The sequence below is a fragment of the Pelodiscus sinensis genome, chromosome 17, assembly GCF_049634645.1.
Source record: "Pelodiscus sinensis isolate JC-2024 chromosome 17, ASM4963464v1, whole genome shotgun sequence".
NCBI lineage: Eukaryota > Metazoa > Chordata > Testudines > Trionychidae > Pelodiscus > Pelodiscus sinensis.
Genome location: NC_134727.1, coordinates 30,644,096 through 30,659,358, shown reverse-complemented (window position 1 = coordinate 30,659,358; position 15,263 = coordinate 30,644,096). Strand labels below are relative to the sequence as shown.

At 41.9% G+C, this 15,263-nt stretch overlaps 1 protein-coding gene across 1 annotated transcript in view; it reads left to right on the top strand.

Moving 5' to 3' along the window:
• The window catches only part of TRPC7 (transient receptor potential cation channel subfamily C member 7), a 233,805-nt gene that overhangs the window by 63,653 nt on the left and 154,889 nt on the right, over nucleotides 1–15,263 (top strand). The window contains exon 2 of the mRNA XM_075900443.1: nucleotides 11,243–12,020. Coding sequence (XP_075756558.1) covers nucleotides 11,268–12,020 — 753 coding nt within the window. The 5' untranslated portion in view covers nucleotides 11,243–11,267. The remainder of the gene's footprint in view (nucleotides 1–11,242; nucleotides 12,021–15,263) is intronic.

Below are 15,263 nucleotides of genomic sequence, written 5' to 3'. Positions count from 1 at the left end.
GAGAGTTGTCCAGCTGTCTCCTGTTCATAGTCTGACTTATTCATAATGACCACAGAACCCCCTTTGTCAGCCATCTTAATTAAAATGTCTGAGTTGTTTTTGAGACTCTGGATAGCATAGCGTTCAGCGCTGCTGAGATTATATGTCACTTGTTGTTTGTACATAATGTCAGTCTGTTCATGGTTGCAGAAGCATTGAATATAGAAATCCAGACTGTAACTATGACTGTCAGGTGGAGTCCACATAGAATTTTTTTTCTTTTGGTATTGGTCAGCTTGATGTTCATTGATGACTTGGAAGTATTCCTGTAGATGGAGGCAACGAAAGATACGTGCGCCGGGATATCAAATTCAGATCATGTGAAATATGAATGTGACAAGTCTTCATTTAACTCTGAAATCAATAAGGCTGGAGGAGAATAGAGTATTTCATAATATTCCAAAACAATTGCCTCAATTCTCATATCAATGTAATTATTACAATAACAAAATACTGATCAATATGAATTCCAAAATTTCTGGCAGATGCCATGCTTGAGAATAATTAAGTTCATTTGAAAATCATTGTAAATATTTTATTGGCTTCAGATGAAAACTACATTTTATGGAGAGGCATAACCTGTTTTTTTTTTAATTTCCGAATATTTTAGTCTACATATTCTCTCTGAAAGCTAGATGCCATTTGAGCTTGAATATTTTAGCTAGATAAAAAGGAGTATAAAATACACATTGACAGAGAAATTTCCTTTTACGTTATAACTGGGAAGGCTCAAGAGTGTGAACATAATTCCTGTAGTATATATTCAATGCATTGTAGTCACATCCTCATTTTTCATGCAATAAATTAGGAGAAAATGGCCATAAATTATGATACCGCTTGTTCATTCTTGGAGGAGTATTTTTCTGAAGATCTGATAACACTGACTACTGGTAAGGAAATAAAATGGCTGCCTTTGGGCTTGAAGTTAATTTTCAAATCAGCAAATTTGAAAAGTTTTGAATAATTGCCTTGAAGTGTATTTATAACCGGTGATTTGGTATTGGTAATTGTTATAGTTTAGCTTTTCATGCAGGCTGTTCTTCATCTGTGAAGATTTTATATACGCATTGTTCCATCTGTTGATTTGTAAAGGTGAAAGACAACTACTGGATGGCATAAAATAACATAATCGTTTTGGGGAAAAACCAGAGGTCATAAGTCTCTGGAGATCATCTTTTTCCCAGTAGAAAATGTGGGTATAAAGTAAATGATTGCATTTTGTCTTTGTGATGGGGTGGATCAGGTCCAAAAACCTCTTATGGGAGACTTCATACTCTGCCACGTCCATCCCTAGAAAGGAGTAGTGGCAAGGTCCTCCACACAAACTAGAGTGGCTGCAGGGGAAGTAGCCAATCAGGGTTCAGGCAGGCCATATAAAAGGAGCTGCAGACCAGCACAGTAGTTAGTAGCTGGTTGCTGCTGGAGAAGAAAGGACTGCATGCCTGGCTTCCTGGAAGTGCAACAGGACCATGGACAGCTCAGTATAGTCAGAAACCAGTGAAGTGAGATGCTTCTGGCTGATAGGACTGAGTAGGGGCTGAGCATGGAGAGGGCTGCAGGAAGATAGTGTCTCCAGTAAGAACGCCCTCACGATACAGCCCCATACTAGGCTACTTAGAGTAAAGCGCAGGAAGGGCTAGAGAGAGACACCACCAGAGTGTACAGAATGGATTGTATATCCCAGAATGGGTCTATTTTGATTAACTACAGATTGTGACTCAACAGGAGCACTGTGTTACTAGCAGTTGTGGTGAACTAATTAGATCCTGTTACTGCCTGAGAAGCACCAAAAGGGGTCACCAGAACTAAAGACTGGAGACACGCCCAACCAGAGGGGGGCACTTGTGAGAGGCAGTTGCCAACCACACTACAGTTTCTCAAACACGCAACACTTTTCTGAACTGTCTTAGTGTAGAAGGAAAGTACATGCCTGGCCAAATAGTTCCTATGCAATATTGGGTCTAAGTTTAAAATAATCATAGAGTCAATGCCCTTGTAAGGTGACATGCAGGGGATTTTTTTATGCAATGTTGTGTGCTCAGCAATACTCAGCTCTTCCCATGCTCCGTTTCAAGGCATGCCTGGCAAGAGCATTTCCAACTTGGAAAAGGGAAGATCAGGCAGCAGTAGGGTTTCAATTCAGTGCCATCATGTCCAACTAATGAGCCTGGTGAGTCAAATTAGTCCTTCAGGAAGCTATAGACCAGTCCACCCACAGTGTGCACAGTGTATCTCCCTCAAAGGTTATATATTCTTTTACAGGTGTTGGATTCCCCCAATCCCCATTTCACACGCCTTGCTAAGGATAAAGCCGGGGGAAAGACTGGCAAAGATGCCAGGCTGCATATGCTGCCTGGCAGGCAATGGAATGGGAACATGACCCACTAGCCATAAATATCTGGCAGATTCATTCTTCCTAGGACACCAGTCCCTGTAGACCAGTAAGGATCCCAGCACCACTCAGCACATTAACCTCCCTGCATTTACACTGATCTCTGGAAACAGGACTGACTGGACTTCTGCCATGTGCTTTGTTAGCAAGTCTACTCCCACGTCTAACTAGATGGATTCCAGGAGAAAGTTGGGGAAATCTCTTGTTATCCAATTATCTCTTTTCCAGCATGGGGGTGGGGAGGGTTATGGGTGGGACAAGACAATCTGATGGCTCTTGAAAAGAAGCAATTTAATGCCACATTATCCTCGTAGGGCACTGTGTGCTTGAAAGAGAGCCTGATATTATTTCTTGCAGACTAGCACTGCTACATGCTCTAACCAGTTCAGTGCGATAGAGCCACGGTTGCCTTCTGCAAGTCATCTCAACGAAGCCTTTAATCCCGAGTTTGTGAACGCAAAGAAACACTTGTCAAAGGATGTCGGTTCTTCTTGACTAGCTCCGTTTTCTAGAGACCCAGAAGCCGACTTCCAGAGCGTTCACACGGGACAGAGCAGAGGAGCGAGACAGATCGCGGACTGGGAAGGCTTCCTTTGTGGCCGGCAGGAAAGGGACGGGAGCTGGGACCCTGGAAGCGGAGCGGGCAGTCCCGATTCACTTTCGGCGAGCTTGATCCGGATCGTTCCAATCACGAGGCGAGCCTGAAGTTGCCGCAGAGACTTCCCTTGTAGGACCAAGTCGGGCAGGGAGCTTTGGGCGACAGTCGGGTTGCGTCGGGAGGCTCAGGAGATTCACAAAGCCTGGCTCCAACCTCAGTTAGCCCATCGGGCTTTCACGGGCTCCAGGCGCGGGGAGGGGAGCTGGCTGGGGCTTGCCCGCTGCGCTGAGGTGGGCTCCCGCCAAGTATCTCTGGCACCCAGAGCCAGTCCCCGTGGGATCGCGCCGAGTTGAACTGAACTGGAGGGCTCCCTTCCCACTGAGCACTGTACAGCAGCGGGGTGCGGGGGGAAGGAGGGAGACGGGATCTGCGACCTAGCTGCCGGAGCTGCAGGCAGAAGCAAGCAGAGGCCGGTGTCGCCTAAGATTTCCCCCCCGCCCCCAGCTACATGCAGCCCTGGGAAATTTCCCACTGCCCAGCCAAAGGGATGGTGCGCGCTCTCGGAAGCGCCGCTGACTATTTCAGCACCAGGGCCAGCGCCGCGGAGCCTGCCGGCGTCCGGCACAGCCGCTCCTGCCACTAACCAGCGCTCCCCTCTTCAGCACCATAGACAGCGCGTCGCCCACGGGACTGACCGCCATGCGGCTCCCTGCCGTTCAACCTGGGACTTCCCACGTCTAGAGGGCAAGGGACCCCGGCCTCTAATGCTCCATGTAAGCTACTTCTTCTTTCCTAGGGAAGGGGATCCGCGGCGGGTGGCGTCTTAAATAGGGGAAACTATAGTCGCTCTGGCCCCAATCCCTCGCTCCCAGCTACACCCAGAGAAGTAATTTTTGTTGGTTGCAACTCTGCAGCGAAACGCTTTCTGCAGACCCAGAGCCGGTTTTGTGATGTGAAAGGACTGGGTCCTCAACTCCATGGAGTGATCTATTGATCCTTCCTGTTGCAGATCCGTGTAAAAGAGCGGTTAGTCGTCGCCAGTTTAACCCTGAATAGCAGGTTTCAGCTCTGTGCGTTTGTATCCGGGCTGAACTGCCGGGCTTTTGCATTTTAGAAAGACTAGGTCTGCTATGGAAAAGGGGACGCACGACATGCCAGGTAACCCCGTTGGCGCTGTGTCTAAAGATGGAGTTGGCGGCCGGGTTTGTTCAAGATTTGAAATAACCGTTAAGTAGTGTTGCCAATTAAAGTGGATTTCAGCAGTGAAACAAGAATCCAGGCTCTGTGTGAAGGGAGCTGGAAACCTTGGTTCTGGAAGTATATAAAGTGGAGTTGCTTGTTGCTGTATTCCAGAGATATGCTGCCACCTACTGTCAGAAGAAAAAATTAACTGCTGTTTTCCATAGTAAAATTTGTGAATGAATTCATATGGCATATTATGGTTATGAGCGAAACCTAATTGTGAGCGTTCTTCTACAGAAAGGATAAATTATACTCAGAAAATTATGTTCTGAGACCGGGATTAGGGTTATACAATCATTAATTTTGAGAACTCTCATTTCACTCAACCTTCAGAACACTCATTGGGCAAACACATTGGTTCTCTGATATTAAAGAGAATAGAGAGGAAATAATATAGAAAACTTTCACATGAGCAGGTCAAAAGATAACAGAAGAGTAGCCGAGGTTCCCAACAGCATATTGGTACAAATATCCATCACATATTTTCTGAATCATTTCAATCTCTAATTCTTTTAGTCCTCTATAGAGCAGTAGGTATAATAAACAGAAGAGTCAGTTATAATAAGGATCAAAGTATGAGAAAAATAAATGAATGCAGGAATCAATTCTATTATTTTAATCATCATTTACTCTAAAAGTAGTGTGTATAACTTCCAGCAGGATTGGGGTATAAATGGCCAATGTACTACTTGAGGTTTAGTTATATTAATTGAACCACAAAGAAAAAACAACAAAAATGTCTGTAGATTTAAAATAATAATAATAGAAATTCAAAATCTTGGGGTCTCAATTATCATATAATCCAATAGCCCCAGATGTTAAAAAGTGACTAATGATTTTGGGTTTGTCGGTGATTGGCTGTCCTACTTGAGACTCCTTTCACCCCAAATAACTAGTCAATTTTAAATACCTTGCCATTGATGCTGATGGTGTTGTTTGCAAAAGAGCTACATAGTGTGACGTTCAGTACTCTATATATGCTCCTGCCAACATTTATGGCAAACACTGAGTCTGGCTGCTGTACTGTCTTGGCACTCCTGCAATAATCTGGTCCTCTGAAATCCATCAGTGATGTAAACATACATCAACCAACTGCCTTCAGGATGAATGTCACCCCTACATTCCATAAGAAAACTAGGTAATTGGGGTTTTGTAGAAGGTAATGGACGACAGAATCTGCCTCCCTGCACAAACAATTGGGAGGTTGCATGGCTGCCTTATGTCCTTTCCTTGGCCATTTTCCCAGGAATGATTTAAAGATGGTTCAGAAGCCTAGCTCTTAATAAGTAGTAGTTCCTCCTCTGGCTTTTCAACACCATCAAGCTGGACTATTTAAGTCTAGTGACAAACATCCCTTCACCCCACACGACGGCCACTGGTGACGCATTATGTGTGCTCTCCACTTTTACCACCTCCTCAGTACCAGCAGCCACCCCATAGGTCTTATATGAATGGCCCTTTATATATGAAGGAAGATACTATTTCACATTTTCAAAAAGGATGAAGGCCAACTTCTAATTTTTTACCCATGCAGTTTGCACCTGAAATACCAGTGCTGGAATTTTTGCAACCAGCACAAGGAAGTCAGGTGCCAACCTCAGTAGAAGCATCTTTAATCACGTAGATTGTGCCTAAAATCGGGTAATTAGAGGTGTGAGTATTCAGAGTTGTGCTTGAAATGTAGTCGCAGGTGCGCATTTAATTGCTGCTCATCACATCCACAAAAAGGAGGCAGCCTCCTTGAAAGTGTGAACTCAAAAGACCTTTTGTCTTATTCAAATTTGAGGGAGGATATACTACTTGCTACTCCCTGTTTTCTGGATAATTCCAGAAAAGTTGCTATTTATTAAAAAGCTAACACTCAAATAATACTTAGGCTGGATATTCAGTAAATAGAAGCAACTGAGAATGGACTCCACTGAAACATTTATCTTAATCCAGTTTCTGTTAATATTTCCTCTCTCGGATAACGGTGAAATTTTTAAAATGTTTTTGTTACTGGACATAAACCTGATATAAGAAAGCAAATAATCTGGAATACTGGAGTAGTCTATGAAATATTAGCAGACAAGATGGAGAACTTGTATTCTTAAAATTCAGTGTGTGCTTCAGAAGTATAATTTATCCCCACAAACTTTCTCATACTGGTCCCTTAAACCTTGATTCTGCTAAGAAATATATTGTTCCCCTTTTTCCTTGAAATAAATTAAACATACAAAATTCTGCAGACAGATATTTTGGTGGAGAACTTGTTTTCCCTTATATTCTTTTCATGGCAATAATTTCTTTATTGATTCAAATCTGTCTATAGTGTTTAATTTCCTTAAATTTTGTTCATAATGACAATATTTTAAGTAACTGCATTTTGACTGTATTTTAAAAGACCACTATCTAATGTATACTATTAGAGGGTGAGCATTTTAAACAGACCTAAGAGAATTTGAGTGGGAAGTTAGTGCCTAGCATTCCTGAATCTCTGAAAATGGCCTACATCATTTCAGGAGAGGAGAAATAGCAAGCAAGGGGCTGATCCTTTAGTTCTTAACTCCCATTTCATCCCCATTTTGAATTTCAGTTTGGCCTAAACAAGGATTACAGGATGAGATCCTAAAGCATAAAAGGTGTTTTTCAAAATGTCACCCAAGAAACTAAATCCCATTCTCAAAAATTATTTGAGCACTTAGTTTCAGATCTTTGGAGGCATTTGGGGGCCTAATTCCCACTGATATTTGGAATTAGGAGCAGGAATATCTTTGAGGGATCTGGGTTGTAGGTTTTTGTCTAATTGATAATGAATAGGAATTAGGTGCCAAGGATCTATAGAAAATCCTATTAGTGTCTTTGGCACCTTAACACAACTTAGTAACTCTGAATCGGCCCCATGTCATTTCTAAAACTGGGATTTAGGGTCCTTTAGGTACTTTTTGCTCCAAATCTTAATTCCAGATGCCATTCCTATCTTTGCAGATGTATTTCTACTGTGCAGCAATGGAGGAGCTCAGTGTGGGTGTCCATACCAAGGGTACAGAATGGCATGGGCATGAAATCTGTACAGGCCCAATATGTAGTGGGATAAAGGAAGTGAGTGACAGACAGGTCAGTGGCTGGAGTTGACTACAGTGTTATGAACCACAGAATTCTCTCTTCTGTGAGAGAGAATCCTTCTGAGCCTCTTACTCTCAGCACGTAGCCCAGCTAACCCAATCCAACTGCTTGATAGAAGACTTTAGACAAAGCAAGCACCCATAGGTCAGTCAATAGTGTGAAACCAATACGATGTGGGGACAAATCCTACAAATTGCTGTGTACCGCCTCCAACGTGCCTAGGACTGTCAAGTCCTAAGGACTTCAACAGAAGTTGTGAATGTCCAAGAGCTTGCAACAGATGTCCCCTTGGAGTCAGGATCTGGCCCAAGGTTTTGCCTTTCTATAGTACATTTCTTTCCAATGACATAGAATGTCAAAACAGGCATTCCTAGAAAAACACGGTATTTTAATTGCAATATCAGCATTTGATCACTAGCTGTCTCAATAAAATATGCAAATGCAGAGTCATTTAAATGCAGAGCATCTTCAACGAAAAATGTTAAGATACCTGCAATCAAGTTACAATTACACTTTTTAAAGAGAACCCATTACAGATTCTCAGTACATATGATTAATTTGAAAACAGGCTGTACAACTAGTGCTGAGGAAGATGCGACGCAGAAGCCAGTGACATGGATATGGCTGAGTTTCCAAGATCTTCTGTTCCTAAATATATATCTCTTTGCATTGTCACTATTCATCATCATAATTCAGAGTTCAGGTCAAACATCTTTGTAATTAGTTTTTAAAATCTGAAGTGGCAGCTGAGTTTTCCTTATGGAAATATTCCAAGTTCAGGGACTAATTTTCAATTTGTATCTTCATATGTAAAAGATGATGTAGTGAAGTATTGATCTTCAGGTTTCATGATCAAGATTGGGGTCATAACTCATCAGAAGTGAAGGCTTTCATGAGTGATAATGCCTTCACCGTAACTTTCATTTGTTCTGCTTATCCTTCTCTAGAGTATTTTAACATGCTTATTTTCTATAGCAGTTATGTTTTGGTGGGAAGGTTTATTTTAATACTATTCTGCTTCTGCATAGATTACTCTTACTGTTGCTGTTAGAATGGAGTGAAAAAACAGCATCTACATTCTATCAGAGACAGTGAGAAAAAGCAACATTTTTCATAATTTTGGTGAACTATTAACATTATGCATTAGAGTAGAAGACTTACCTGGTATTGCCTGGGTCCTTCAGGGTCGGGGGCTAGTGGTGGTGGGGGTATAGGAGTCAGGGCAGGGCCTTGGGGATGTGGTGGGGGGCAGGGCAAGAGTCGCACGTGGGTTGGGGAGGGACTCAGGGCAGAGGGCCAGGGCCGTGAGGGGTGCGAGAGTGATGGTTGTGGTGTGAGGAGAGGCTAAGGGTAGGGGTTCTGGTCTGGTGGGGCTTTCTCTCACCTCTTAGCCAGTGTGGCTTTTTCTTCTACTCCCAGCCCCCCTCCCCCAAAAAGGCAGGGGCCTTTTCTCTCCCCCAGTCCCTCCAGCCATCAGGGGCCTTTTCTCCCCTGCAGCCCCCCTGGCTGTCAGGGGCCTTTCCTCTCCCTCCACCCCTGGCAGGACTGTTTTTTTCCTCCCAGCCTAGCAGTGGCTTTCTCCCTCCCCCCTCCAGTGCTGAGGCCAAGGACCGGTGGGGTGGAGGGACGTTAGGGGCAGGAGGTACTACTTACCTGGCCTGGTGGCAGAGAGATGGTGAGTTCCATCTTGATCAGTCCAGCTGGCCACTTTCTTGGTGGTACAGCTGCCCTCCAATGGTCAATCTGCAGTATAGCACTCCCCATGCTCACTGCTCCCAGTGGCCACTGTGAGTATCGCATCCCTCCTCTTTTCCCCCTCTCTTTCCATGTTATGGCAAGCAGCCCCATTCCCAGCTTTTCCCATTTTCCTGGCACAACCAAACACTGACCTTGCTTTAAATTAGGAGACGAGAAAGCTGCATATCACATTTGGTGGCCCAAACTCTTAGTGTTTAGGAGGAATTCCTGAACAAACAGATTGCAGACAGACACAGATGGACTCCTAGACAGACAGACACACTCTAATATACATATGCCTTTTGTGTCTTACCTTAGATTTACTCTGCCAGTCTCTGAAGTAAAAATAAGAGGACAAGAAGAACTGTGGGTCAGCAGTAAGATAAGTTCCTGACAGATACGTCCATCAATGGCTATTAGTCAAGATATTCAGGGACACAGCCCTATACTCTAGGGGTATGTCTAGACTACAGGGTTTTGTCAACAAAAGTGGACTTTTGTCGACAAAACTATACCTGCATCTACACTGCCGCTGAGTTCTGTCGACATAATGTCGACAGAACTCAGCAGTTTTGTCAACATCTGTAAGCCTCATCATATGAGGAATAACGCCTTTTGTCGACAGAGTTCTGTCGACAGAAGGTGTTATTGCATCTACACTGTCCTTTGCGTCTACACTGACATGTCGACAAAGTGGCTTGCTTTGTCGACAGAACTGCCTGTAGTCTAGACACTCTTTGTTGACAGAAGTTTTGTTGACAGTATCTGTCAACAAAACTTCTGTCGACAAAAGCCTGTAGTCTAGACGTACCCTAGGTGTCCGTACATTTCTGGCTTCTAGGAGCAGAGCTGGGATAACAGGGATTGGGTCACTTATTAAAGTGCCCTGCTTTGTTCACTCCCTCTGAAGCAAATGGCACTGGACACTGTTGGAAGACAGGACAATGTGGTAGGTGGGCCACCGCTCTTGACCCTATGGCCATTCTTATGCTTTTGCTTTCTTTCTACCAACAGAATAACTATTTGTTTCCATTTGTGGACTCGGAAATGACATTAGGACTGATTCTTTGTTTTGTTTTTTAGAAAAAATTAAGACACAAAAAATCCCCCAAAGCAATAATAACTAAAAGAATAAATAGGTCATTGTTAAAAAATTAGGAGACTGGATAATGGACTAGCTCCTGCTAATACTGCATCTAGCATTCCAAACCTCTGTCCTGCTTCCAACAGCTGTCAGCTCTATAAAAATGACAACTAAATCAACCCAGCAAATTTGCTGCCATGAAAATGTATTGTCTCCCCCCCCCATCCCCTAACTTCTCACCAAACAAACAATTGTGGTGTATCCACATGCTGGGTGGGCAATATTCTGCCCTAGATCACTGAGGGCACGTCTACACAGCAGCGTTGTTTCAGAATAATGGCCGTTATTCTGAAATAAAAATCCAAGCATCTACACAGCAATTCCGTTATTTCGAAATAAATTTAAAATAACAGATGGCTTATTCTGACTTCTGTAAACCTCATTCCATGAGGAATAATGCCTTTTCTGAAATAGCTACTTTGGAATAACAATAGTGTGAATGCTCCACTGTTAGTCTTTTGAAATAGCTCCTCCCCAGGCCTATTCAAAAGAATTACTTCCCAGTGCCTCCTGGGGCTCTAAATCAAGGTAGCACATCCGCATTAGGGAAGCCTGCCTCAGACTAATTTTGAGGCTTCTCTGTAGTGCAGACGTGCTATTTTGAAATAAGCTATTTCGGAGTATTTCTTCCAGAATAACTTATTTCAAAATAAGTGTGCAGTGTAGATGTACCCTGACTGGCATGAAAGATGAATTGTGTGTTGCCAACAAAGCATCACCACTTGCTTTTTTGTTTCATTTGCTTGTTACATCTTGGATAAATGTTCTAAAAGAGCCGAGGTGATTTAGGAGCCTAAGTTCTTGACACTTTTCAGTAAAGTAATTTGCATTATTCATCATATATCCTAAACCATGCTGAATGCATTTTAAACTATGTTCAATACAAGGTCTTATAACAATGGAACATTTCCAACATTATTTTCAGGTTACCTCAGATTAAAAATGGCTGAGAGGATAATCAAGCTTCCTTCCTGTCTTTGTGCAGGTTGGGAAACAGCAGCTCTAAAAACATGCATCGAAGGCACACAACCCTGCGGGAGAAAGGCCGGAGGCAGGCTATCCGAGGCCCCGCCTACATGTTTAACGAGAAGGGCACCAGCCTAACCGTGGAGGAAGAACGCTTCCTGGATTCTGCGGAATATGGCAACATCCCAGTGGTGCGGAAAATGCTGGAGGAGTCCAAAACCTTGAACTTTAATTGTGTTGATTATATGGGACAAAATGCCTTGCAGTTAGCGGTGGGGAATGAGCATTTGGAAGTGACTGAGCTCCTTCTGAAAAAGGAGAACCTGGCTCGAGTTGGGGATGCGCTGCTGTTGGCCATCAGTAAGGGATATGTGCGCATTGTGGAAGCAATATTGAACCATCCAGCCTTTGCCCAAGGGCAGCGTCTCACACTAAGCCCCCTTGAGCAGGAACTACGCGATGATGATTTTTACGCTTATGATGAGGATGGAACTCGGTTTTCTCATGACATCACCCCCATAATACTCGCTGCTCATTGCCAAGAGTATGAAATTGTTCATATCTTGCTTCTGAAAGGGGCACGGATAGAAAGGCCCCATGACTACTTCTGCAAGTGCAACGAATGTGCCGAGAAACAGAGAAAAGACTCCTTTAGTCACTCTCGATCGAGAATGAATGCCTACAAAGGATTAGCAAGTGCCGCTTATTTGTCTCTTTCCAGTGAAGACCCTGTTCTTACTGCTTTAGAACTAAGTAATGAATTGGCAAGACTAGCCAACATTGAAACTGAATTTAAGGTAATTCAACCTAAAAGGTTTTCCTTCACATCAACGTATTAAGAGTGGCATGTATTTTACATATGAAAGAGTGTTGGTCAGAAAAATCAGGGTTCAGAAAGAACATCCTGAAATTTCAAAGCAGGGAATCAAATTCTAGGTCAGCCTCAGATTAAAGGAAATCTTGGTCAGCCTTTAGATCCAATTAGAGCTTCAATCAGCAATATGGAATATACAGTGTGCCTTTTAAGAGGAAAAAAATGCTTTCAGTCCTCCTACCATTATGAGAAAAAAACTCAAATTGAGATTTTTTTCCCCATTTCTGTAAGTGGCAATCCTCTAGAATCTAATTAGCGCTGTTTTTCTCTGAAAGCCAGGCAGCAAAGTTCAAGTATTTACATATTAGATGATTTACTGTGTTAAAGAGGACAAATGGAAAAAATGATTCATCCCCCACTCTTCACTAACACAATGTTGTATGTTAAAAAAAAGTGAAGGCAAAGCATCCATTTTAAGTCCTTACAGCAATGTCATTATCTCCTAAATTCCTACATATTTGAATACAGCGGGGCAAAACTTTTTTCAATAAATAATAAATGTGGTGTAATGATTAGTAAGGTTTGGGGAAAATCAGCCAAACATTTTTGATAGAAAAAAATCAGAAATATTGAAAAGCTTCATTTTGACATTTTCAGCATGAACCATTTAACGTTTTTGCTTTGAAATGAAATTTTAGGAATGCAATGTCAATTGGAATTGATATTTCATTTAGGAAATGGCAGTTTGGAACAAAGTTTGAAACATTTTGTTCAGTTCAAACAAAACATTATTGGTTATTCATTTGGGAGAGAAAACCCAGTCTGGGGTCAAAACAAATCAATTTTTCCCCGGGTTTTTCAGTTCATTTAATGAACTGAATAACTGAATTATTAATTCATCTCTAATTTTGATGAGAGAGAGAGAGAGATGTCAAGACTTCATGCCTTGTATTCTTCTCCATTTCCAATTCCAACTCTTTACCTCCTACTTTGCAACTGTTTTATCTTGCATGGGCATTGATATATACATGAAAGGACACAGCAGTTCTGAATATTGGTATGACAAAAGTATTATCGAGAGTATTTAAAATGTGTTAACTACACATGATTGGTAACATTCTACTTCTGAAACTCATAACAATCTTGTTCTGAAAGCTAAGCTGAGGTCATTTACACCCCTTAAAATATTGTAAGAAAACCATCAGCTACCCAGAACTTGTACATTGCACACCATTGCCACTCAGAACTTCATGGGTGAAGAAAAGGATGAAAAGTGGATTTTCTAGCATCAAAAGCAAATCTCTTATGCTGAAGACAATTTAATTGGTCATGAGCAATCTAGATACATAATTCCCAAACAGAAGTGGATGGCCCAGTGCTTAGAGTGTCACTTCAGGACTTGGGAGACTCAGCTTCAGTTGCCTGCTCAGCAGACTTCCTGTGTAACTTTAGGCAAGCCACTTAGTCTCTCTTATGCCTCAGTTCCCCTCTGTAAAATGGGAAGAGCTTCCCCACCTTGCTGGTTGTTTTGAGGATAAATATACTAAAAATGAGATACTCAGATAATTACAGTGATGGGGGCCAGATAAGTATTTTAGACACATATACAGGTTGGTTTATCAGATTAAGAATCCACCATACCTACTCTGATTTCAAATTACAAAGATGGTCCATCAAGAAGTTTTTGTCCTTCACATATTGTACTCTTCATTTTAAATCATGAGACCTGCTTCTCTATATGAGGAGTGGGAGGTAATTCTGAAAAGTGCCTCTAAGTCTCTTGCATTTTTCTGCATTGGAATCTTCTTAATTATCTCTGCAAATTACTCAACATCACCATTATGAAGATGAGATTGTAAATGTCCTATGACATTTGCAACATTTTGCTAAATCAGTAGCATGGTCCAAGAATTTGCAATCTTCCAGGCTAAAATAAATTAGCCATAAAAACTCAATTTCTATGGCCCAGTCACCAGTTTATGGAAGTTTTCTGACTTACGGCTAATATGCAGCTACAACTCTGGACAGTAACATAAATGCAATAAAAGTCTTAAGTTTTCAGTACATTGGGGTAGGATGCCTCCTAGGAATCCATTATTTTTTTTAATTTGAAAAACCATTCAAGTGTTCAAGTATCACTTTCAGAATTCCTCACCAGACATTCTCTGAATTAGAAGTGACAAGAGTTATATATCTTCTCAAGAGTTGCCTTCTAAATTAACTAGAAACATTCTTATAATGGCAATATGATTGATCCCCCATGGAAATAAAATTAAGAGCCAGATCCTGCAATCTTTTACCCACGCAACTAAGAAATTGCAGCATCTGATTCCAACACAACGTTGTTAAAATGTAAAAAGGAAGATTTATATGTGTGAGGTCAAATCTTGCAACACTTACTTAGGGAAGCAGTCCATACATAAGGGCTACATCTAGACTACATCCCTTTTTCGTAAAAGGGATGTAAATTAGACTTATCGCAATTGCTAATGAAGCGGGGATTTAAATCTCCCTTACTTCATTAGCATAAAAATGGCTGCCGCTTTTTTTTGGCACTGAGGTTTGCCGGAAAAAAGCACCAGTCTAGACGCTGATCTTGCTGAAAATAAAACCTTTTCCGAAAGATCCCTTATCCCTCTATGAAATAGAGGGAAAAAGGGATGTAGTCTAGACGTAGCCAAGCTGTTCCATTAATTTCAATGAGACTGCCTTCATGAGGAACAATTGCAGGATCAGACTCATAGTTTGCAGTATTAGTATCTCCTCAGTGTTCCCCCTTCCATCCAGTAGGAAATGGCATGTCATTTCATTTTAAGGAGGATCAAAAGCGTTCAGCATTACATGGCTGTCAGCTCTGATAAATCTCTCCATGCTAACTGTAAATATATATTTTCCAGAACCCACAGTCCTGTTTAGGAAGATGCCATCCCTCATTCTTGCTCTAGACAAAGTCTAGTACATGAAGGAATCCTCACGAAGTTAACAACAAAGAGGAAATAAGATACTATGTAAACACCTGAGATTATTAGATAGCCATAGACCAAAAGGGATATAAGGTGCTATGAAATGTTCCATCATCTCTACTCATTATGTGATGGGCTTCCCATTCCTGTCTCTTTGTGGAAGGGCCTCTGTATCACATAGACAGACCTAGAAAACGTTACTGATTAAGTATTCCCATTTCCATAATTTTTAAAATTAGCCCCTAGAGTCAGAACCATGCAAG